The sequence below is a fragment of the Heptranchias perlo genome, chromosome 45 (genome assembly GCF_035084215.1).
Source record: "Heptranchias perlo isolate sHepPer1 chromosome 45, sHepPer1.hap1, whole genome shotgun sequence".
NCBI lineage: Eukaryota > Metazoa > Chordata > Chondrichthyes > Hexanchiformes > Hexanchidae > Heptranchias > Heptranchias perlo.
This window is the reverse complement of record NC_090369.1, coordinates 1,942,465-1,968,668: the sequence shown is the minus strand read 5'-3', so window position 1 is coordinate 1,968,668 and position 26,204 is coordinate 1,942,465. Positions and strand designations below refer to the sequence as shown.

Here is a 26,204-nt window from a genome sequence, read left to right as displayed (position 1 = left end):
CTCTCTCCCACAAAGAGCAGTAGATGCTCGCTCAATTTATAACTTTAAATCGGGGATTGATGGATTTTGCTAGCCGAGGGTATTAAGGGATATGGAGTTCGGATGCAGATCAGCCATGATCTCACTGAATGGCGGGACAGGCTCGAGGGGCTGAATGGCCTGCTCCTGTTCCTATGTCCTCCCTCAGCTCCGAAAACCACCCCCCCCCCCCACTCCGTTCTTACCCACTCTTGCCCCTCCCTGCAATCTCAGCATGTTGAAATCAAACTTGCTGCACTGTCTTCTTTCCCAGGACCTCAGAACCGTGCGACCCGTCCCCTTCCCCCACAACCGGCAAGTATAAGAACACTGACTTTAGCTGAGTCGGACGGGGTCATTAGAACATAAGAAATAGGAGCAGGATTAGGTCACACAGCCCCTCGAGCCTCCTCCGCCATTCAATCAGATCATGGCTGATCTTCGGCCTCAACTCCACTTTCCCGCCCGATCCCATATCCCTCGATTCCCCGAGACCCCAAAAATCTATCGATCTCAGCCTTGAATATACTCAACGACTGAGCATCTACAGCCCTCTGGGGTAGAGAATTCCAAAGATTCACAACCCTCTGAGTGAAGAAATTCCTCCTCATCTCAGTCTTAAACGGCCGACCCCTTATCCTGAGACTATGCCCCCTAGTTCTAGACTCTCCAGCCAGTCCATTCCTGCCTCCTTTGTTCTGTCCCTTCATGACATTAAACGCCTCGTATCAAATCACCTGTTAGGCCCAATTTTGTCCGGGTTTATTGGTTTTTGATGGCCTGAACCCCACCTCCTGATCTACCCTGTCCTTCCACCCTTGGTGGTGTCCTGCACTGTGGGCCTCGGCCCTTCACCTGGGCCGGGGGGGGGAATTCCTCTCACTCTTCCGAGCAGGAGCAGCCGCTCCGTCGGGACCGTCACGTCACTACTAACCCGCGAGTGTTTGAAGACGTCCTTCGCCACGGCGTCGAGGTCCCGGACGTCGGGAACGCTGCTGACATAGAGGGCGACGGCTTTGATCACCACGTCGCAGGGCGGCAGGACCAGCTGGTGGGCTCTCACCTGCGCACAACGGGAGCGAAGGAAGGAAGGAACGACACGTGGGTTACAAACTGTGATCAGGAGCACCTTCGCAGCGGAGCTCATCGTCTCCCTCTAGCTTGCGCACCTGCGAGAGAGAGAGAGAGAGAAGGGCGCGCGAGAGAGAGAGAGAGAGAGAGTGAGCGTACATGCGAGAGAGAGAGAGAGACAAAACACTCCTGTGAGGCGCCTTGGGGCGTTTTACTTCGTTAAAGGCGCTGTATAAACGCAAGGTGTTGTTGCTGCGCGTGTGTACACGTGTACGGTTGCCTGCACGTGGGCGCGTGCACGCGTGTTATATAACACGAGGATTCAATACTGCGCTGGGCGAAGTCCGTCTGTGTCTGCTTACCTTCAGTGAGGCCAGGGGATGGTCTGGGCCCAGCAGGCTCCAATGGAAAGCAGCCAAGTCTTCATCAGGGAGAATGTGGTTACCTGAAAGACAACAGGTCGAATGAGATACGGAGACTTGAGCCAGCACAGGATGCCCACTCCACCCCACACCTTCATTATACCAGATTATAATTCAACACAAAACCACCCTGCTCTTTCTCACACCTGACTTCATCACAGCAGTCAGCAATCCCACAGAAGTGGATTGGAGGGTAGGGAATCAGCCCGGGCTCCGACTCATGTGTAAGTCTGAACGAGAGAGAGAGGGGGGCACAGAGAGAGAGAGAGGGGGGCACAGAGAGAGAGAGAGGGGGCACAGAGAGAGAGAGAGGGGGGCACAGAGAGAGAGAGAGGGGGGCACAGAGCGAGAGAGAGGGGGGCACAGAGAGAGAGAGAGGGGGGCACAGAGAGAGAGAGAGGGGGGCACAGAGAGAGAGAGAGGGGGGCACAGAGAGAGAGAGAGGGGGGCACAGAGAGAGAGAGGGGGGCACACAGAGAGAGAGGGGGGCACACAGAGAGAGAGGGGGGCACACAGAGAGAGAGGGGGGCACACAGAGAGAGAGGGGGGCACACAGAGAGAGAGGGGGGCACACAGAGAGAGAGGGGGGCACACAGAGAGAGAGGGGGGCACACAGAGAGAGAGGGGGGCACACAGAGAGAGAGGGGGGCACACAGAGAGAGAGGGGGCACACAGAGAGAGAGGGGGGCACACAGAGAGAGAGGGGGCACACAGAGAGAGAGGGGGCACACAGAGAGAGAGGGGGCACACAGAGAGAGAGGGGGGCACACAGAGAGAGAGGGGGCACACAGAGAGAGAGGGGGCACACAGAGAGAGAGGGGGGCACACAGAGAGAGAGGGGGGCACACAGAGAGAGAGGGGGGCACAGAGAGAGAGAGGGGGGCACACAGAGAGAGAGGGGGGCACACAGAGAGAGAGGGGGGCACACAGAGAGAGAGGGGGGCACACAGAGAGAGAGGGGGGCACACAGAGAGAGAGGGGGGCACACAGAGAGAGAGGGGGGCACAGAGAGAGAGAGGGGGGCACACAGAGAGAGAGGGGGGCACACAGAGAGAGAGGGGGGCACACAGAGAGAGAGGGGGGCACAGAGAGAGAGAGGGGGGCACAGAGAGAGAGAGGGGGGCACAGAGAGAGAGAGGGGGGCACAGAGAGAGAGAGGGGGGCACAGAGAGAGAGAGGGGGGCACAGAGAGAGAGAGGGGGGCACAGAGAGAGAGAGGGGGGCACAGAGAGAGAGAGGGGGGCACAGAGAGAGAGAGGGGGGCACAGAGAGAGAGAGGGGGGCACAGAGAGAGAGAGGGGGGCACAGAGAGAGAGAGGGGGGCACAGAGAGAGAGAGGGGGGCACAGAGAGAGAGAGGGGGGCACAGAGAGAGAGAGGGGGCACAGAGAGAGAGAGGGGGGCACAGAGAGAGAGAGGGGGGCACAGAGAGGAGAGAGGGGGGCACAGAGAGAGAGAGGGGGGCACAGAGAGAGAGAGGGGGGCACAGAGAGAGAGAGGGGGGCACAGAGAGAGAGAGGGGGGCACAGAGAGAGAGAGGGGGGCACAGAGAGAGAGAGGGGGGCACAGAGAGAGAGAGGGGGCACAGAGAGAGAGAGGGGGGCACAGAGAGAGAGAGGGGGGCACAGAGAGAGAGAGGGGGGCACAGAGAGAGAGAGGGGGGCACAGAGAGAGAGAGGGGGGCACAGAGAGAGAGAGGGGGGCACAGAGAGAGAGAGGGGGCACAGAGAGAGAGAGGGGGGCACAGAGAGAGAGAGGGGGGCACAGAGAGAGAGAGGGGGGCACAGAGAGAGAGAGGGGGCACAGAGAGAGAGAGAGGGGGGCACAGAGAGAGAGAGGGGGGCACAGAGAGAGAGAGGGGGGCACAGAGAGAGAGAGGGGGGCACAGAGAGAGAGAGGGGGGGCACAGAGAGAGAGAGGGGGGCACAGAGAGAGAGAGGGGGGCACAGAGAGAGAGAGGGGGGCACAGAGAGAGAGAGGGGGGCACAGAGAGAGAGAGGGGGGCCCAGAGAGAGAGAGGGGGGCACAGAGAGAGAGAGGGGGGCACAGAGAGAGAGAGGGGGGCACAGAGAGAGAGAGGGGGGCACAGAGAGAGAGAGGGGGGCACAGAGAGAGAGAGGGGGGCACAGAGAGAGAGAGGGGGGCACAGAGAGAGAGAGGGGGGCACAGAGAGAGAGAGGGGGGCACAGAGAGAGAGAGGGGGGCACAGAGAGAGAGAGGGGGGCACAGAGAGAGAGAGGGGGGCACAGAGAGAGAGAGGGGGGCACAGAGAGAGAGAGGGGGGCACAGAGAGAGAGAGGGGGGCACAGAGAGAGAGAGGGGGGCACAGAGAGAGAGAGGGGGGCACAGAGAGAGAGAGGGGGGCACAGAGAGAGAGAGGGGGGCACAGAGAGAGAGAGGGGGGCACAGAGAGAGAGAGGGGGGCACAGAGAGAGAGAGGGGGGCACAGAGAGAGAGAGGGGGGCACAGAGAGAGAGAGGGGGGCACAGAGAGAGAGAGGGGGGCACAGAGAGAGAGAGGGGGGCACAGAGAGAGAGAGGGGGGCACAGAGAGAGAGAGGGGGGCACAGAGAGAGAGAGGGGGGCACAGAGAGAGAGAGGGGGGCACAGAGAGAGAGAGGGGGGCACAGAGAGAGAGAGGGGGGCACAGAGAGAGAGAGGGGGGCACAGAGAGAGAGAGGGGGGCACAGAGAGAGAGAGGGGGGCACAGAGAGAGAGAGGGGGGCACAGAGAGAGAGAGGGGGGCACAGAGAGAGAGAGGGGGGCACAGAGAGAGAGAGGGGGGCACAGAGAGAGAGAGGGGGGCACAGAGAGAGAGAGGGGGGCACAGAGAGAGAGAGGGGGGCACAGAGAGAGAGAGGGGGGCACAGAGAGAGAGAGGGGGGCACAGAGAGAGAGAGGGGGGCACAGAGAGAGAGAGGGGGGCACAGAGAGAGAGAGGGGGGCACAGAGAGAGAGAGGGGGGCACAGAGAGAGAGAGGGGGGCACAGAGAGAGAGAGGGGGGCACAGAGAGAGAGAGGGGGGCACAGAGAGAGAGAGGGGGGCACAGAGAGAGAGAGGGGGGCACAGAGAGAGAGAGGGGGGCACAGAGAGAGAGAGGGGGGCACAGAGAGAGAGAGGGGGGCACAGAGAGAGAGAGGGGGGCACAGAGAGAGAGAGGGGGGCACAGAGAGAGAGAGGGGGGCACAGAGAGAGAGAGGGGGGCACAGAGAGAGAGAGGGGGGCACAGAGAGAGAGAGGGGGGCACAGAGAGAGAGAGGGGGGCACAGAGAGAGAGAGGGGGGCACAGAGAGAGAGAGGGGGGCACAGAGAGAGAGAGGGGGGCACAGAGAGAGAGAGGGGGGCACAGAGAGAGAGAGGGGGGCACAGAGAGAGAGAGGGGGGCACAGAGAGAGAGAGGGGGGCACAGAGAGAGAGAGGGGGGCACAGAGAGAGAGAGGGGGGCACAGAGAGAGAGAGGGGGGCACAGAGAGAGAGAGGGGGGCACAGAGAGAGAGAGGGGGGCACAGAGAGAGAGAGGGGGGCACAGAGAGAGAGAGGGGGGCACAGAGAGAGAGAGGGGGGCACAGAGAGAGAGAGGGGGGCACAGAGAGAGAGAGGGGGGCACAGAGAGAGAGGGGGGGGCACAGAGAGAGAGAGGGGGGGCACAGAGAGAGAGGGGGGGGCACAGAGAGAGAGGGGGGGGCACAGAGAGAGAGGGGGGGGCACAGAGAGAGAGGGGGGGCACAGAGAGAGAGGGGGGGGCACAGAGAGAGAGGGGGGGGCACAGAGAGAGAGGGGGGGGCACAGAGAGAGAGGGGGGGGCACAGAGAGAGAGGGGGGGGCACAGAGAGAGAGGGGGGGCACAGAGAGAGAGGGGGGGGCACAGAGAGAGAGGGGGGGCACAGAGAGAGAGGGGGGGGCACAGAGAGAGAGGGGGGGGCACAGAGAGAGAGGGGGGGGCACAGAGAGAGAGGGGGGGGCACAGAGAGAGAGGGGGGGGCACAGAGAGAGAGGGGGGGGCACAGAGAGAGAGGGGGGGGCACAGAGAGAGAGGGGGGGGCACAGAGAGAGAGGGGGGGGCACAGAGAGAGAGGGGGGGGCACAGAGAGAGAGAGGGGGGGGCACAGAGAGAGAGAGGGGGGGCACAGAGAGAGAGGGGGGGGCACAGAGAGAGAGGGGGGGGCACAGAGAGAGAGGGGGGGGCACAGAGAGAGAGGGGGGGGCACAGAGAGAGAGGGGGGGGCACAGAGAGAGAGGGGGGGGCACAGAGAGAGAGGGGGGGGCACAGAGAGAGAGGGGGGGGCACAGAGAGAGAGGGGGGGGCACAGAGAGAGAGGGGGGGGCACAGAGAGAGAGGGGGGGGCACAGAGAGAGAGGGGGGGGCACAGAGAGAGAGGGGGGGGCACAGAGAGAGAGGGGGGGCACAGAGAGAGAGGGGGGGGCACAGAGAGAGAGGGGGGGGCACAGAGAGAGAGGGGGGGGCACAGAGAGAGAGGGGGGGGCACAGAGAGAGAGGGGGGGGCACAGAGAGAGAGGGGGGGGCACAGAGAGAGAGGGGGGGCACAGAGAGAGAGAGGGGGGCACAGAGAGAGAGAGGGGGGCACAGAGAGAGAGGGGGGGGCACAGAGAGAGAGGGGGGGGCAGAGAGAGAGAGGGGGGGCACAGAGAGAGAGAGGGGGGCACAGAGAGAGAGAGGGGGGCACAGAGAGAGAGAGGGGGGCACAGAGAGAGAGAGGGGGGCACAGAGAGAGAGAGGGGGGCACAGAGAGAGAGAGGGGGGCACAGAGAGAGAGAGGGGGGCACAGAGAGAGAGAGGGGGGCACAGAGAGAGAGAGGGGGGCACAGAGAGAGAGGGGGGGGCACAGAGAGAGAGGGGGGGGCACAGAGAGAGAGGGGGGGGCACAGAGAGAGAGGGGGGGGCACAGAGAGAGAGGGGGGGGCACAGAGAGAGAGGGGGGGGCACAGAGAGAGAGGGGGGGGCACAGAGAGAGAGGGGGGGGCACAGAGAGAGAGGGGGGCACAGAGAGAGAGGGGGGCACAGAGAGAGAGGGGGGCACAGAGAGAGAGGGGGGCACAGAGAGAGAGGGGGGCACAGAGAGAGAGGGGGGCACAGAGAGAGAGGGGGGCACAGAGAGAGAGGGGGGCACAGAGAGAGAGGGGGGCACAGAGAGAGAGGGGGGCACAGAGAGAGAGGGGGGCACAGAGAGAGAGGGGGGCACAGAGAGAGAGGGGGGCACAGAGAGAGAGGGGGGCACAGAGAGAGAGGGGGGCACAGAGAGAGAGGGGGGCACAGAGAGAGAGGGGGGCACAGAGAGAGAGGGGGGCACAGAGAGAGAGAGGGGCACAGAGAGAGAGAGGGGGGCACAGAGAGAGAGGGGGGGGCACAGAGAGAGAGGGGCACAGAGAGAGAGGGGGGCACAGAGAGAGAGGGGGGCACAGATCCCATTCAGAGTCCTGCCATCACGTTCACTGGTCTGTTGCCGATACTTAACCTGGCCTCTGCTCTGACCTCCCGTGTGCGCGCGTGTGACGGGCCGCTGCCACTACCTACCCAGCAGCGCGGCGAAGATGCTGAAATGGGCGGGGTTCACGTTCAGCTGTTTGGCCACCTCCTGCATCAGGTACTGGTTGGTTGTGAGGCTTTTGCCGTTCCAGCTGAGCTTGAGGGCGTGCGCGCTGAGATAGCACTGAACATTGCACAGGGCGTACTCCGAGTCGTAGGCAATCAGGCCGTGGAACCCGTTCTCCCGGTAGAAGGAGATCACCTCCTGATGGTGGTCTTCTATGCTCTGAACGACCTGCAATGCAAGGAAACATAACGTTGGTTTCAAAGGCCAGCAGCGAGAGCTCAATCGAAAGCTGGGCTCCGTCCGCATTTTCCCCCCGACTCTGCGTGGGTAAAGAAGGAACTTGCATTTCTGCAGCACCTTCCACAACCTCAGGACGTCCCAAAGCACTTTACAGCCAATTTGCACACAGCAAGATCCCACAAACAGTAATGTGATAAATGACCAGTTCATCTGTTTTTCGTGATGTTGGCTGAGTGTTCAATAATTGCCAGGACACCGGGGAGAACTCTTCTTCATCCTTTTACGTCCACCCGAGAGGGCAGACGGGGGCCTGAGTTTAACATCCCATCTGAAAGACAATGCAACACTTGATCACTACTGCTCGGGACGTGCCGGCCTGGATTACGGGGCTCGAGTCTCTGAAGTGGGGCTCGAGCCCACAACCTTCTGACCCAGAAGCGAGAGCACGACCCACTGAGGCACGGCTCGATTCACACCTTGACAAACACTACCGCAATTACAGAGAGGAGGGTCGAGGATACATCACCGACCCCACCTCCTGTTCCACCCCTCCCTTTAAAGGCACCTTGGACCCAAATGGGACAGATACACATCACTTCAAGCCTTGGATGTGGTGACCAGATCTTTCCAAGAAGCACAAAACCTGGTGTGCTCGACACCGAGCTGGAGATAGATCACTACATGCTGTGAACTGAACATTCGAGGGAAGTCACGCCTCGATCCCACACGGTAAATGGCACCAGCCCAAAAGTGTTCAAAATAACTTTCAACTCCCCCGATGGCTTCAGTCAGTAGCTGAATAACAAAAACAAGCTGTATTTACACAATGCTCCCTGCGTGCTGTACCTGATCCAGGAAGAACTTGTATTTACACAGTGCTCCCTGCATGCTGGGGTACAGTACTGGTGGGTCCAGGTCTGTCACTGTATAACACTGGGTACAGTACTGGTGGGTCCAGGTCTGTCACTGTATAACACTGGGGTACAGTACTGGTGGGTCCAGGTCTGTCACTGTATAACACTGGGGTACAGTACTGGTGGGTCCGGGTCTGTCACTGTATAACACTGGGGTACAGTACTGGTGGGTACAGGTCTGTCACTGTATAACACTGGGGTACAGTACTGGTGGGTCCAGGTCTGTCACTGTATAACAAGGACATATAAGGTAGCCAAACTTAGTGGGAGGATAGAAGATTGGGAATTCTTCAAAAGACAGCAAAAAGTAACTAAAGGATTGATTAAGAAAGGGAAGTTAGATTATGAAAAGAAATTAGCAAAAAATATAAAAACAGATAGCAAGAGTTTCTATAGTTATATAAAAAGAAAAAGGGTGGCTAAGGCAAACATAGGTCCCTTAGAGGATGAGACCGGGAAATTAATGGTGGGAAACATGGAGATGGCAAAAATGCTGAACAAATATTTTGTTTCAGTCTTTACAGTAGAGGACACTAAGAATATCCCAACACTGGACAAACAGGGGACTCTCGGGGGGGAGGAGCTAAATACGATTAAAATCACTCAGGAGATGGTACTCAGTAAAATAATGGGACTCAAGGCGGATAAATCCCCTGGACCTGATGGCTTCCATCCTAGGGTCTTGAGGGAAGTGGCAGTAGGGATTGTGGATGCTTTGGTGATAGTTTTCCAAAATTCCCTGGACTCAGGAGAGGTCCCGGCAGATTGGAAAACTGCTAATGTAACACCGTTATTTAAAAAGGGTAGTAGGCAGAAGGCTGGAAATTATAGGCCAGTTAGCTTAACATCTGTGGTGGGTGAAATTTTGGAGTCTATTATTAAGGAGACAGTAACGGAACATTTAGATAAGCATAATTTAATAGGACAAAGTCAGCATGGCTTTATGAAGGGGAAGTCATGTCTGACAAATTTGCTTGAGTTCTTCGAGGATATAACGTATAGGGTGGATAAAGGGGAACCAGTGGACATAGTGTATTTAGACTTCCAGAAGGCATTCGACAAGGTGCCACATAAAAGATTATTACTTAAGATAAAAAATCACGGGATTGGGGGTAATATTCTGGCATGGGTGGAGGATTGGTTATCGAACAGGAAGCAGAGAGTTGGGATAAATGGTTCATTTTCGGACTGGCAACCAGTAACCAGTGGTGTTCCACAGGGGTCGGTGCTGGGTCCCCAACTCTTTACAATCTATATTAACGATTTGGAGGAGGGGACCGAGTGCAACATATCAAAATTTGCAGATGATACAAAGATGGGAGGGAAAGTAGAGAGTGAGGAGGACATAAAAAACCTGCAAGGGGATGTAGACAGGCTGGGTGAGTGGACGGAGATTTGGCAGATGCAATATAATATCTTTGGCAGGAAAAATCAGAGAGCAAGTTATTTTCTTAATGGCGAGAGACTGGAAAGTACTGCAGTACAAAGGGATCTGGGGGTCCTAGTGCAAGAAAATCAAAAAGTTGGTATGCAGGTGCAGCAGGTGATCAAGAAAGCCAACGGAATGTTGGCTTTTATTGCTAGGGGGATAGAATATAAAAACAAGGAGGTATTGCTGCAGTTATATAAGGTATTGGTGAGACCGCACCTGGAATACTGCATACAGTTTTGGTCTCCATACTTAAGAAAAGACATACTTGCTCTCGAGGCAGTACAAAGAAGGTTCACTCGGTTAATCCGGGGATGAGGGGGCGGACATATGAGGAGAGGTTGAGTAGATTGGGACTCTACTCATTGGAGTTCAGAAGAATGAGAGGCGATCTTATTGAAACATATAAGATTGTGAAGGGTCTTGATCGGGTGGATGCAGTAAGGATGTTCCCAAAGATGGGTGAAACTAGAACTAGGGGGCATAATCTTAGAATAAGGGGCTGCTCTTTCAAAACTGAGATGAGGAGAAACTTCTTCACTCAGAGGGTGGTAGGTCTGTGGAATTTGCTGCCCCAGGAAGCTGTGGAAGCTACATCATTAGATAAATTTAAAACAGAAATAGACAGTTTCCTAGAAGTAAAGGGAATTAGGGGTTATGGGGAGCGGGCAGGAAATTGGACATGAAGCTGAGTTCGGATCGGTCAATGCCCTGTGGGTGGCGGAGAGGGCCCAGGGGCTATGTGGCCGGGTCCTGCTCCGACTTCTTGTGTTCTTTAGATTTGTGGTTGGGATCAGATCAGCCATGATCTTATTGAATGGCGGAGCAGGCTCGAGGGGCCGATTGGCCTACTCCTGCTCCAATTTCTTATGTTCTTATAACACTGGGGTACAGTACTGGTGGGTCCAGGTCAGTCACTGTATAACACTGGGGTACAGTACTGGTGGGTCCAGGTCTGTCACTGTATAACACTGGGGTACAGTACTGGTGGGTCCAGGTCTGTCACTGTATAACACTGGGGTACAGTACTGGTGGGTCCAGGTCTGTCACTGTATAACACTGGGGTACAGTACTGGTGGGTCCAGGTCAGCCACTGTATAACACTGGGGTACAGTACTGGTGGGTCCAGGTCTGTCACTGTATAACACTGGGGTACAGTACTGGTGGGTACAGGTCTGTCACTGTATAACACTGGGGTACAGTACTGGTGGGTCCAGGTCAGCCACTGTATAACACTGGGGTACAGTACTGGTGGGTCCAGGTCTGTCACTGTATAACACTGGGGTACAGTACTGGTGGGTCCAGGTCTGTCACTGTATAACCCTGGGGTACAGTACTGATGGGATCTATGTGAGGAGATAAATCTGGTTGATCAGACAAGTGGAACCTTGTTTCAACTGCTGTTTATACTCAAAGCATTGGCCAATACTCGGATGTGATGCTTCTCCCATGGTCGAGTAGCCGGCCGATGCGAGGGACATTTGAAGGGATCAGACTTGGCCAACTTTGTTTTTTATTTGTTCATGGGATGTGGGTGTCGCTGGCGAGGCCGGCATTTATTGCCCATCCCTAATTGCCCTTGAGAAGGTGGTGGTGAGCCGCCTTCTTGAACCGCTGCAGTCCATATGGTGAAGGTTCTCCCACAGTGCTGTTAGGGAGGGAGTGCCAGGATTCTGACCCAGCGACGATGAAGGAACGGCCGATATATTTCCAAGTCGGGATGGCGTGTGACTTGGAAGGGGAACTGGCGAAATTAAGTTAAGAGTGACTCTTGGCGGGAGGCAATCTCGTGGTGGCAGGTCCTGTGAGCCAAACTCAGAGGGGAACTGGCCACAGTGCAAGAAGGAAAGATTTGAGCGAGACAGGTTGAATATTAGGCAAGGTATAGTCATTACACCTGGGATGGGATTAACATGCAAGGAGCAGCTCGAGAGATCAGATCATAATTGGGAGAGGCCACTCTCTGAGTTGAGTGAGATGTATGAAAAGCCCCTGTGATTACTGAGCCCTCCCCTATTGTGGTCACATATAAGAAAGCCACTATAATCCCGTAATGGGGAGTCTGACTGTGGCGAGAGGAGTCCTCAGCGAGTGGGAGGTAGTGAACATCTGTCGGGCTAATCAATAGCACACTGTGTCCAAAGAGACAGAAAAAGATCTGCAGCTGTACTCTGTTCCCCGGGCCATTCCACTGCGATTGCTGCAGCTTGGGAATGCCACCTGACTACAGGGATGGATCGCACTATACATATCTGTACCCCTGCTGCTCTGGGGCTGGGAACCAGCAGAGGATTCCCCCCCCCCCACCTCCAATCTCCTATATACCAAATCCCTGCTTGCAGTTCGGGGGGGGTTTATATGTAGAATAACAGATACCCGGGAGTGAGTTTCAGGCTGGAATCTAATCGAGTGGTTCGGGGGGGGGTTTATATATAGAATAACAGATACCCGGGAGTGAGTTACAGGCTGGAATCTAATCGAGGGGTTCGGGGGGTTTATATATAGAACAACAGATACCCGGGAGTGAGTTACAGGCTGGAATCTAATCGAGGGGTTCGGGGGGGTTTGTATATAGAATAACAGATACCCGGGAGTGAGTTTCAGGCTGGAATCTAATCGAGGGGTTCGGGGGGGGTTTATATATAGAATAACAGATACCCGGGAGTGAGTTTCAGGCTGGAATCTAATCGAGGGGTTCGGGGGGGGGGGTTATATATAAAATAACAGATACCCGGGAGTGAGTTACAGGCTGGAATCTAATCGAGGGGTTCGGGGGGGTTTATATATAGAACAACAGATACCCGGGAGTGAGTTACAGGCTGGAATCTAATCGAGGGGTTCGGGGGGTTTATATATAGAATAACAGATACCCGGGAGTGAGTTTCAGGCTGGAATCTAATCGAGGGGTTCGGGGGGTTTATATATAGAATAACAGATACCCGGGAGTGAGTTACAGGCTGGAATCTAATCGAGGGGTTCGGGGGGTTTATATATAGAATAACAGATACCCGGGAGTGAGTTACAGACTGGAATCTAATCGAGGGGTTCGGGGGGGTTTATATATAGAATAACAGATACCCGGGAGTGAGTTTCAGGCTGGAATCTAATCGAGGGGTTCGGGGGGTTTATATATAGAATAACAGATACCCGGGAGTGAGTTACAGGCTGGAATCTAATCGAGGGGTTCGGGGGGGTTTGTATATAGAATAACAGATACCCGGGAGTGAGTTTCAGGCTGGAATCTAATCGAGGGGTTCGGGGGGGGGTTTATATATAGAATAACAGATACCCGGGAGTGAGTTTCAGGCTGGAATCTAATCGAGGGGTTCGGGGGGTTTATATATAGAATAACAGATACCCGGGAGTGAGTTACAGGCTGGAATCTAATCGAGGGGTTCGGGGGGTTTATATATAGAACAACAGATACCCGGGAGTGAGTTACAGACTGGAATCTAATCGAAGGGTTCGGGGGGTTTATATATAGAATAACAGATACCCGGGAGTGAGTTTCAGGCTGGAATCTAATCGAGGGGTTCGGGCGGGGTTTATATATAGAATAACAGATACCCGGGAGTGAGTTTCAGGCTGGAATCTAATCGAGGGGTTCGGGGGGTTTATATATAGAATAACAGATACCCGGGAGTGAGTTACAGGCTGGAATCTAATCGAGGGGTTCGGGGGGTTTATATATAGAACAACAGATACCCGGGAGTGAGTTACAGACTGGAATCTAATCGAGGGGTTCGGGGGGGTTTGTATATAGAATAACAGATACCCGGGAGTGAGTTACAGACTGGAATCCAATCGAGGGGTTCGGGGGGGTTTATATATAGAACAACAGATACCCGGGAGTGAGTTACAGGCTGGAATCTAATCGAGGGGTTCGGGGGGGGGTTTATATATAGAATAACAGATACCCGGGAGTGAGTTACAGGCTGGAATCCAATCGAGGGGTTCGGGGGGGTTTATATATAGAACAACAGATACCCGGGAGTGAGTTACAGGCTGGAATCTAATCGAGGGGTTCGGGGGGGTTTATATATAGAACAACAGATACCCGGGAGTGAGTTACAGGCTGGAATCTAATCGAGGGGTTCGGGGGGGTTTATATATAGAACAACAGATACCCGGGAGTGAGTTACAGGCTGGAATCTAATCGAGGGGTTCGGGGGGTTTATATATAGAATAACAGATACCCGGGAGTGAGTTTCAGGCTGGAATCTAATCGAGGGGTTCGGGGGGTTTATATATAGAATAACAGATACCCGGGAGTGAGTTACAGGCTGGAATCTAATCGAGGGGTTCGGGGGGTTTATATATAGAATAACAGATACCCGGGAGTGAGTTACAGACTGGAATCTAATCGAGGGGTTCGGGGGGGTTTATATATAGAATAACAGATACCCGGGAGTGAGTTACAGGCTGGAATCTAATCGAGGGGTTCGGGGGGTTTATATATAGAATAACAGATACCCGGGAGTGAGTTTCAGGCTGGAATCTAATCGAGGGGTTCGGGGGGTTTATATATAGAATAACAGATACCCGGGAGTGAGTTACAGGCTGGAATCTAATCGAGGGGTTCGGGGGGTTTATATATAGAATAACAGATACCCGGGAGTGAGTTACAGACTGGAATCTAATCGAGGGGTTCGGGGGGGTTTATATATAGAATAACAGATACCCGGGAGTGAGTTACAGGCTGGAATCTAATCGAGGGGTTCGGGGGGGGGGTTTATATATAGAATAACAGATACCCGGGAGTGAGTTACAGACTGGAATCTAATCGAGGGGTTCGGGGGGGTTTATTTATAGAATAACAGATACCCGGGAGTGAGTTACAGGCTGGAATCTAATCGAGGGGTTCGGGGGGGTTTACATATAGAATGACAGACCCGGGAGTGAGTGAGTTCTAGGCTGGAATTTAATCGAGGGGATCGGGTGGTGTATGAACGGGGGGGGGGGGGGGGGAGGTGTAGGACAGCCTTATTTATAGGGAAAATGGTCTCTCTTTGGATAAATTTGTCCTCTTTTCTTGGACAAAGCAAACATGACCACCCTGAGCTTCACGTCTCACAAAGCAACAGGTGTGCAGCACAATCCAGGAACATCCCAAATACCTTCGCATCGAACGAAAACAAGTCATGGGTTAGACATTGCTGGGCACTGTGTCCCACAGGTGCTGGTGCGCTCACTCGAGCGGAAGCTGGGAACTGGACGAAGATCTCAAACAACAGCTCGCTGCGGTTTCAAAGTGTGCAACTCATCATGCTTCCAACTCTCTCCACTCCCCACACTTTGTTCCAGAGACACCCTGAATACTCCAGACCAAGTAGTGATTCTTCTCACATGAAGTCAGACTGAAGCGGTTGTTCAATCGTGGGGGGAGGGGGCTCGATTTTGCCCAGGACCAGGGAACACTGGCCCAATTTGCCCCCCCCCCCCCCATTCCCTTGCCCAGAGGCTGCAGTGGGCCTACAGATCTCCTGGCAGGGATCGGCTAACTGAGCAGAGGGCAGGGGCCACACGTAGCACCTTCTGCTTTCTACTGCCCCGTATCCTAACTCGCACCAGGTCCCTTTCACCCACCCCAGCCCTCTGTGCCCCCAGTGACCTACAATGGCTCCCGGTCCGGCAATGCCTCGATTTTAAAATCCTCATCCTCACGAGTGGGAATGGGTCAAGTACATAGGGCATCACGACTACATGGGACAGGCTAGATATGGAGCATCACTTCCTGAAAATGAGGTGCCAAGCTGGTGAAGCTATAACACAGGGGCTACATGCGATGCTGAACAGCGGAAGCAGCTTGCTATAGACAGAGCCAAGGGACCCCACAACCAAAGGATCAGATCAAAGCTTGGCAGTCCTGCCACATCCAGTCGTGAATGGTGGTGGGCAATTAAGCAACTAACGGGAGGAGGAGGAGGCTCCAGGAAAATCCCCATCCTCACCGATAGCAGAGTGTAAAAGACAAGGCTGAAGTGTTCACAGCCATCTTCAGCCAAAAGTACAGAGTGGAAGCTCCTCCTCAGCCTCCTCCTGAGATCCCCACCATCACAGGTGCCAGTCTTCAGCCAATTCGATTCACTCCACGTGATAAACGGCTGAGTGCACTGGATACAGCAAAGGCCCTGGGTCCCGACAACATCCCGGCTGTAGTGCTGAAGGCTCCAGAATTAGCCTCGCCTCTAGCCAAGCTGTTCCAGTACAGCTAGAACGCTGGCATCTACCTGACAATGTGGCCCTGGTATGTCCTGTCCACAGAAAGGACAAATCCAACCCGGCCAATTAATACCCATTCAGCCTACTCCCAATCATCAGCAAAGTGATGGAAGGAGTCGTCTCCAGTGTTATCAAGTGGCAGAGTTTGGGTTCCACCACTCAGCTCTAGAACTCATTACAGCCTTGGTCCAAACATGGACACGAGCTGAATTCCACAGGGGAGGTGAGAGTGACTGCCCTCGACATCAAGCCAGCAAGGAGCCCGAGTAAAACTGGTCAATGGGGATCAGGGGGTAAACTCTCCAGTGGCTGCAGCCATCCCTGACACAAAGGAAGATGGTTGTGGTTGTTGGAGGCCAATCATCTCAGCCCCAGGACATCACTGCAGGAGTTCCTCAGGGCAGTGTCCTAGGCCCAACCATCTTCAGCTGCTTCATCAATGACCTTCCCTCCATCATAAAGTCGGAAGTGGGGATGTTCGCTGATGATTGCACAGTGTTCAGTTCCATTCACAATTCCTCGGGTAATGAAGCAGTCTGTGCCCACATACAGCAAGACCTGGACAACATCCAGGCTTGGGATGATAAGTGGCAAGTAACATTCATGCCACACAAGTGCCAGGCAATGACCGAGAGTGTCTAACCACCTCCCCATGACATTCAATGGCATTACCATCACTGAATACCCACCATCAACATCCTGGGGGGGTCGCCATTGACCAGAAACTCAACTGGACCAGCCACATAAATGCTGTGGCTACAAGTGCAGGTCAGAGGCTGGGTATTCTGCGGCGAGTGACTCACCTCCTGACTCCCCAAAGCCTTTCCACCATCTACAAGGAGTGTGATAGAATACTCTCCACTTGCCCAGATGGGAGCAGCTCCAACAACACTCAAGGACCTCAACACATCCAGGACAAAGAAGTCCACTTAATCAGCAGCCCATCCACCACCCTAAACATTCACTCCCTCCACCACCGGTGCACCGCGGCTGCAGTGTGTTCTATCTACAGGATAGTAGCAGCAACTCGTCAAGGCTTCTTCGACAGCACCTCCCAAACCCGTGACCTCTACCACCTAGAAGGACAAGGACAGCAGGTGCATGGGAACAACACCACCTGCACGTTCCCCTCCAAGTCACACACCATCCCGACTTGGAAATATATCGCCGTTCCTTCATCGTCGCTGGGTCAAAATCCTGGAACTCCCTCCCTAACAGCACTGTGGGAGAACCTTCACCACACGGACTGCAGCGGTTCAAGAAGGCGGCTCACCACCACCTTCTCAAGGGGCAACGAGGGATGGGCAATAAATGCCAGCCTTGCCAATGATGCCCACATCCTGAGAATGAAGAAAAAACTCAAAACCAACAATGGTATATACTAGTAGAGCAGGGGAAAGAGAGACACTAGACTTTTATGTTGTGTATTTTTGTTCTCGGCATGTGAGCGAAGCAAGGCTGTATTTTATTTCCCGTTCCTCACTGCCCTGAGGTGGTGGTGAGCTTTCCGCTTGAGTGGTGATTGATTTTACAACCGAGTGGTTCGCGACATGAAGAGCCAACCAACTAATGTGGGACTGGAGTCACGTGTTGGCCAGCAACAGGTGGCAGGTTCCCTTCCCATGGAGGACATTAGGGAACTAGTTGGGTTTTTAACAACAATCCAGCAGCTTTTCACAATATATTTCTCTGGTTCCGGCCCACAAATGACCAGATTTATTGAATTCTATTGCCATGGTGGGATTCCAGATTTCTAGCCCAGCACCATCGTCACTAAACCATGTACCCCATCTATTTGGAGAGAGGGAGGACTGCACTTAAACCAATAGATTTTTAATGTTGTGCAATGCTCTTATCTTAAACTTGGCCCCAGCACCGATAACAGATCTAAACCACTTCTTGAATCCAACCGCCCTGCCACACGCCTCCCCAAAACACTCTCTGGCCACCTCCGTAGCCTGTTTCTCTGTCAAACATCTGGCTACGTTACTTGCACCCTCGACAACAACTTGCATTTATATCGTGCCTTTAACATCCCATGGCGCTTCACAGGAGCGTAAATCAGACACATTTTGACAGGCTTGGTCAAAGAGGTAGGAGCGTCGTAAAGGAGGAGAGGTAGAGAGGTTTAGGGAGGCAATTCCAGAGCTTAGGGTCTTGGCAGCTGAAGGCACGGCCGCCAATGGTGGAGTGACAAAAATCGGGAACGCGCAAAAGGCCAGAATTGGAGGAGCGCAGAGATCTCGGAGGGCTGTAGGGGCTGGAGGAGGTTACAGAGATTTGGGGGTGGGGGGGGGGGGGAACAAGACCAGGGAGGGATTTGAACACGAGGATGAGAATTTTAAAATCATGGCGTTGCTGGACCGGGAGCCAACGTAGGTCAGCGAGCACAGGGGGTGATGGGCGAACAGGACTTGGTGCGAGTCAGGATATGGGCAGCAGAGTTTTGGATGAGCTCAAGTTTACAGAGAGTGGAAGATGGGAGGCCGGCCAGGAGAGCATTGGAAGAGTCAAGTCTAGAGATAACAAAGGCACGGATGAGGGTTGACATTGACTTCATAATTTTAATAGTTGCCCAATCAGGTATATAAAAGAAATTACGCGGATATTACTATGAACAGGAACTAAACAGAGATGAGGTCACTAGTGCAATGTATTTTTTTAAAATCATATTTCAACACCATTAAGAGAGAGAGACAAAGATCAAATTGAATATAGTTAGATTTGCATTCACAGTTGTACAGACTACAAACAATTCTGGTATTCACGACTCTGACAAGGTCACATATTCATATTACTGATGGCAGAGAGTACTGATTGTAATTATTGATTTAAATTATGACTCAGTACGGATAACAGGAGGGTGTTATGGCTTTATGTTAATTATAGTTAAAGATTATGGTTTGATTAATATGATTCTTGCACTACTCGATCAACAAGACACTACTAGCAGACCTCCCTTAGCATTGCTCACCGTGCGTTGGGGGATGCACTGCTATATAGCGATAGGATTTGTTCTCCCATGTAAGGCACGACGTGCTCTCAGAGCTTCTGAATCACAATGACCGAATACGTCAAATTCAACAGAGCAGGCGCGGGAATGCGTTACAGGAAGAAGATGTTAATGCCTTAGGTATTTTTACTCTGATCTATCGAGGATGTTTTGATTTTATATTCCTGCCACTCCAGGTCACCGTTTCATGGGAAAAATGGGCGAATGCAATACCCAGAATTCTGGATACATGACTCCTGGTATCCCCACTGAATGAAATCAAAATTTGATTTATTCAGACCCTAAATCAGTGGCCCTAATTATGATAGGATCCCAATTTTAACTAACACCCAAATTTACATCTATAGACACATACACACACATCTATATGATATGGGCTGATTATGTACCAGTGACACTGCTCACTTGATTTGAACATTTCGTGACCGTAATAGAACCCTGATTCAATCAGTCCTCATTTCAGTGCGATCATTTCGCAGGACTGAATGCGACCACGTGATTTCAATCACTGCAGCATTATGATTTATGAGAATATGATCTGATACCTGGATCAATTCCTGCTAAAGAACCAGGACTGAGGGTTACAGACATACGTAAAACAGTGATTTTTTTTTAACGTCAAGGAGGGAACGAGTGTTCCCTAAACTCAGGGATCAACAGGTGGCGTGGGAGTGAAGTCCAAGATGAAGTAATCAGACGTGGACTATGGATGCAGCAAGGTTAATGGCCCTTTTCTCTCACTGCCTTTTATGTTGCTTTGTTGATTATATATGACCAGGCCCATTCCTTTTGCGCTAAGTGAAATTTCAATCTTTATTGTGTGCAATTTTCACCAGTCATTTGGGATCTTACTCTGCAATCCAGACCATGTTTCCATGTAACCACCAATCAGTGGCCTTGATTGTGACATTGTGAATTTGTATAAATTATAACACAGTCAATATTACAAGTGTGTGTATCATCTCCAATTGACAGCACCATGTACTATTGACAGTATATTTTACATCGATTACATTGATTGGCAATGTTATTACATTTTTACCATAACACGATCACATAGTTTTTCATTATTAGCATTCTGACACAGGCACGATGGGCCGAATGGCCTCCTTCTGTGCTGTATCATTCTATGATAAGCGCCTTGGGATGTTTTACCACGTTAAAGGCGCTATATAAATGCAAGCTGTTGCTGTTGTAGTATGATATATAATTTTCCCTTGATACATACACACACACACAATATACAATATTTTCCACGATTGTACACACTTAGAAACATAGAATATAGGAGCAGGAGTCGGCCATTCGGCCCTTCGAGCCTGCTCCGCCATTCAAGATCATGGCTGATCCTCAATCTCAACACCATATTCCCGCTCTCTCTCCCCGTACCCCTTGATGCCTTTTGTGTCTAGAAATCTATCGAGCTCCTTCTTAAATATATTCAGTGACTTGGCCTCCGCAGCCTTTCCCACAATATATACACTATACATATACAGTATACACTTTGCTTTCACACATAATGGCTGTGTATTTTTACATTTTAACACCATTATAGTTTATTTTTAATGGTTTTAATTTTATTATAAGTGATATACACACTATTAGATATTTAGTATATTTATAGTATAATAATAAGTGTAACCAGATTACTTAAAACAGTTAGATCAAATATTTTTCACAATTATGTTGACTTTTTACACACTAGTTATTTATTATACATTTCACATTATGTACACACGTGTTTGTGCCTTTATATTTTACACTTGTACCTTTGATTTACATTAATTTGACATTACATTAAATTATTTTGTAATATTTTTGACAAGTGCAATTTGTCTCACTATTTTCACACCATCAGGTTACTTGTGACTGCGTATCACCTCACACTTATTTCTAAGTCATGTTTCACTATTGTTTTCACACATTGTGGTTTTAACCATTATTTACACACTAGTTGCTTGACACTATTGTGATCAGGTACTATCTGCATCACATTACTGGCGCACTACACCTCACCATCAATTGTTATTTGCGCTGCCACGCGTTAGGTTTGCACGATTGCAGATCATTTGCACACTTATTGTTCACTATTTCAGCCTGTCAAGGCCTCCTTTTTTTTTTGTGGTTACCTTGACTCGGAAGCGGAGCAGCGCCAGTCGGATGCAGTGCGCCAGGCAAGGCGGCGGCAGGAACCAGACCTTGGGCGGCGGGGTGCCCTTGTTGTTGATGTGGTTGACGATGAGCTGGGCGCTCTGGCGCTCCTGGTTCTGCTTCTTCACCCACTCGGGCAGGCGGCTCTTGGCCAGCGAGCCGTTGAAGGCCACGACCAGCTCGACGCCGCCGCTCAGGCAGGCCTTGGAGAGCGAGGCGAGGAAGCCGAGCATCTGGTTCCACTGGCCGCCGCTCACCCAGTCGGTGAAGTAGCCGCCGTACAGGCGGTGCAGGCCCGTCTCGGCGTCGAGCAGCAGCCGCAGCGGCAGCGGCGGAGGGGGAGGCGGAGGAGGCGGCGGCGGGGGAGGCGGGTAAGGCCCATGCCTGGAGCCCGAGGCCCGATTGCGGGCGGCTCGGGCTAATTTCTGCAGCTCGACCGGGACCACGGCGCCGGCGCAGTGTTTCTCGATGAATTCCTGAAATCCTTGGACGCCCATTTTTGTTTTTTTTTAAAAAAAATAATAAAATCCTCACAAATTCATTTGAATTTTTTTTAAAAAGTGACGGTTTTAAACCGTTATTTTGGTTGGGGGAGGGGCGTTTGTTTTTAATTTGAATTTTTTTTTGTCGTGTGGCCTTTCTTTTCCCCCCCCCTCCTCCTCATGCATGTGCCGTCGCCATCTCCCCTTCTTCTTCCCCGACACACGGATCGTTAATAACGGAGGAGGAGGAAAAAAAAAATTAGGCCCGCCTCTTAGGAGGGAAGGCTCCTCCGTCGTCGTCCGTCGTCGTCGCTGCTGCTGCTCCTCCCGCCGCCGCCATCGCCTCGCCTCCATGGGGTTTCCGGGAATTGTAGTTCGTCTCCTCCCCACCCGCTCGTTCTAGCGGACGGGGGACGGCGGGTCGCAAAGACTACAACTCCCGTCAGCCTCTGCCGCCCGGCGGTTTGAGGACGGGCAATCCCGCCCCCGTGGCCGATGGATTGTGGGAGATGTAGTTCGTCGCCCCGTTGGTTACAACGGCCGGCGCGGACGGGGAAACTACAACTCCCACACAAAAAAAAAAGGCGCTTGCGCACACGCGCACACACCCCCCCCCCTCCTCCACCGACCATCCTTTTCGGCGCGTGCGCGCTGGCCTGCCCTCCACCTCCTCGCACGTCCTTCGGACAGCTGGGTCCGGAGGAGGCGTTGCGCAAAGCATGCCGGGCGGTGTAGTCCGCGCCGCCGCCTTATAGAGGGCGAATGCGGCGGCCGGCGACTACAACGCCCAGGGTGCACTGCGCGGCTGGCGCCTGCGCGCTCGGGAGTTGGCTTGTTACTCACTTAAAGGGGCATCTCCACATCATCACTTAAAGGGGAGGGGGGGGGGTTAAATTAAAGGTGCAGGTCAAAGTTGTGCTGGGACTGTTTGAGACTTTAAGATAAAAGGATTTTACACATTAATTTTCTTTTTGTAAGAGTTTTAAGTTGCATTCCTGAATGTTAAAATGCAATCCATCCAAAGGCACAATTTTTGCAATCCAGTATTTTTGTTTGCACACTAGGATTGAGATTATGCACAAGAGGCTTTGCAGTTTTTGGAGTTGGCATTTGAGGGCAAATTAAACAACCAGACTCTGGCACAGAACAAAAAAAAATCCCCTGCCTGCAGTCCCTTCTCCTTCATATAAGGGGCAGCTGAGAACCAGTTTAAGATGCATCTGAAGCCTGTAAGCACATCCACCGCAGCTGATTAAAAGCCTCTGCACCCCAGCGTGAGCCCCGTCGCCCGTCCAGTTTTCTTCTTATGGAGCGGGAGCAGCAGCAGCAGCTTCGGACCGGCACGACTCCCAGACCCGTTCCCCGGATCTCGGTGTGGCGGGAGGGCGCAGACAAGGAGGACGGGGGTTGTAATTATTTGTGCGCTGTTCTCCGTTAGAGAGGCAGGTGGCAAAGGGAGGAAAGTATCAGGAAAAGGGGACTGGACAAAGGTGGCAGTCCTGCGCCCCTCTCTGTAAACAAAGACCAGGAGGCATCAGAGCGACACAACCACCGTTTATCCAGTGCCTTTAACGCAGTAAAACGTCCCCACAGGAGCGTAAATCAGACAAAATTTGACACTGAACCACATAAGGAGATATTAGGACAGGCGACCAAAAGCTTGGTCAAAGAGGTAGGTTTTAAAGAGCGTCTTAAAGGAGGAGAGAGAGAGAGGAGGAGAGGAGGAGAGGTTTAGGGAGGGAATTCCAGAGCTTAGGGCCCAGGCAGCTGAAGGCACGGCCGCCAATGGCGGAGTGATGGAAATCGGGGGACACGCAAGAGGCCGGAATTGGAGGAGCGCAGAGATCTGGGAGGGTTGTAGGAGGTTACAGAGATAGGGAGAGGGGCGAGGGCCGTGCACACCTACCCCAGACTACTCAGTGTCTTTGTGAGACGCTTAGGGCAGGAGGTTCCCAGCTTTTATCAGCGATGGGTGGGGGGGGAGGTGCATATTGTGGAGTCTCGGGCCCACATAAACAGTTTAACTGCCACTATCTGAAAGTGCTGATACTAACTGCTCTTGGCCTTCGGATTCATCCAGCACGGTGGGACCAGCGCCAAAAGGAGCCCTGCAAAACCTCCAGCCCCCACAAACCAGCGCCAATAGGACTGAGTTGCTCAGGCTCTGAAGGCCAGATTGGCAGGGCTCGGTGGGGGGAGGGAGGGAGGGGGGGGGGGACACTACAGGATGCCCAAGGCCCAACACGGGTGTGTACGGTGGAGGCCAGCAGGCCACACACAACAGAAACACTGGCCCACCGGCTGCCCACTGACAGGAGCTGATTTTGTGCAATTAAATTCAAATAACCACCACCCACCCCCCCACAACCCGAGTCAGGGGCGGAAATGGCACTGTTTTCACAAGAATGTCACTGAGAGCCGCTCACCGGGACGGGTGGGCCCAACGGTCACCCGATGTTGGGCCCAAGGCTCACCGGATATTGGGCCCAAGGCTCACCGGATATTGGGCCCAAGGCTCACCGGAGGCACACCAGATGTCGGGCCCAAGGCTCACCAGATGTCGGGCCCAAGGCTCACCAGATGTCGGGCCCAAGGCTCACCAGATGTCGGGCCCAAGGCTCACCAGATGTCGGGCCCAAGGCTCACCAGATGTCGGGCCCAAGGCTCACCAGATGTCGGGCCCAAGGCACACCAGATGTTGGGCCCAAAGCTCACCCAATGTTGGGCCTGGAGACTCATTTACATCAGACCAACGAGCTGCAGACACCTACTGGGTTTTGTGTCACCTGTAGGTCAGGTAGGTCTTGCGGGGGAAAGAGGTTGGGGGGGAGCGACCGGGAGAGATTGGGGGGGTGCTGGTGGTGGCTGGCAGCGGCCCATGGGTTTAATGTGGAGCCCGGGATGATCGTTCCTGCCCCTTCCCGCCTCCACATTCAGGCAAGTATTTTTAGGCCGCACGTAGACCTGGTATTCCTGATCGCAGCAGGTCTGCTGTGTTCAAGTCAAAACCAATTTGGTGAAGGGGGCATGAAACAGGCATCAGGCCCATTTTATGCCCATGCTCAGGGCCTACGGTCTGATCAGGCATGGCCCGTGGGTGCCTCTTTTGATGGCTGTACCAATCTACGCCGCCCGCCATATCGGACGCCTTTGGGGCCTGCTTTACCCCTGTACGTCCTCCGATTTCTAGGCTGCCGCCCCCCACACGCACCAGGCCAGCAAAACCCAACCCAGGCAGGCGCACGCACCCAGGAGGTGGGCCGTGCACACCCAGAAGGCCCCAGGAACGGGCAAGGTACCACGAGGGGACGCTGCTCTCGGCCTGAGTCAGCCCTCGAGGGAGCGGGGTGGGGAGGAAAGAGTACGAGGAGGAAGAGGAGCAGGGGCATACTCGGGTGTCGGATGCACATCTCGGAATGAAAGACACAAGGCAGGCACAAGCCGAGAACCCCCAAGGGGGCTTGAATGCAAGCAAACAGCAGACGCTTTTATATAGAGTGTTACAGCACTAGTTCAAACTCCATACGCACGTGAGGCACACATGATTAACGTCAAGACAAAAGCACGTGTTTCCTTAAAAAATTAAAGTGCCATTTCTTCAAGGCAGAGAAACATTGTTAATGTTCTTACATCAGAAAGAAAGAAACTGCATTTCTACAGCGCCTTTCATGACCTCAGGACGTCCCAAAGCGTTTTATAGCTAATTAAATACTTTTTGAAGAGTAGTCACTGTAGGGAAACTCAGCAGCCAATTTGCGCACAGCAAGATCCCACAGATAGCGATGGAATAAATGATCAGATAATGTTTTTGTTTTAGTGATGTTGATTGAGGGATAAATATTGGCCCCAGGATAAACTCCCCCCTGCTCCTCTTCAAAACAGTGGCCGAGGGATCTTTCGCCTCCACCCGAGAGGGCAGACGGGGCTTCGGTTTAACGTCTCACCCGAAAGACGGCCCCTCCGACGGCGCGGCGCTCCCTCGGTACCGCCCCTCCGACGGCGCGGCGCTCCCTCGGTACCGACCCTCCGACGGCGCGGCGCTCCCTCGGTACCGCCCCTCCGACGGCACGGCGCTCCCTCGGTACCGCCCCTCCGACGGCGCGGCGCTCCCTCGGTACCGCCCCTCCAGCGCTCCCTCAGTACTGGAGTGGGGAGTCACGTATAGGCCCAGACCGGGTAAGGACGGCAGGTTTCCTTCCCTAAAGGGGCATTCGTGAACCAGTTGGGTTTTTAGGACAATCCGACAGCTTCACGGTCACTTTTACTGATCCCAGCTTTTTATTTCCAGATTTTTGTTTTTTAACTGAATTTAACTTCTCAAACTGCCCCGGTGGGATTCGAACTCATGATTCTCCGGATTGTTCGTCCAGGCCTCTGAGCACGTTGGCCGTTGCTCAGAGCCAAGGATGCAGTAACTGCGGACAACGTGCACTATGAGTAAAGAGACAGGGTGCAGAGTGATACCCACTTACAGTTTGCTGCTCTGCTCAATCCTGTTTTCTCCCTCAATCCTGTCCCTCTCTCTCCCTTTAAAAGTGGGAGAACATGTTGATCAAGCTGTCGGAAAAAAAAAATCAGATGGGCTGCTCGGTTTGGCGAAATCCTCATCTATGCTTTTGTCACCTCCATCTCCCACCCTCCATAAACTCCAGCTCATCCAAAGCTCTGCTGCCCCCCGTATCCTAACTCGC

General features: G+C 53.3%; 1 protein-coding gene across 1 annotated transcript in view; it reads right to left on the bottom strand.

The window, feature by feature from the left end:
* LOC137306802 (constitutive coactivator of PPAR-gamma-like protein 1 homolog) overlaps positions 1–21,765 on the bottom strand; it is a 38,088-nt gene extending 16,323 nt beyond the window's left edge. Inside the window, 4 exon segments of the mRNA XM_067976185.1 lie at positions 953–1,081; positions 1,452–1,534; positions 7,044–7,290; positions 21,010–21,765. Coding sequence (XP_067832286.1) covers positions 953–1,081; positions 1,452–1,534; positions 7,044–7,290; positions 21,010–21,528 — 978 coding nt within the window. The 5' untranslated portion in view covers positions 21,529–21,765.
* Positions 21,766–26,204: the final 4,439 nt, after the last annotated feature.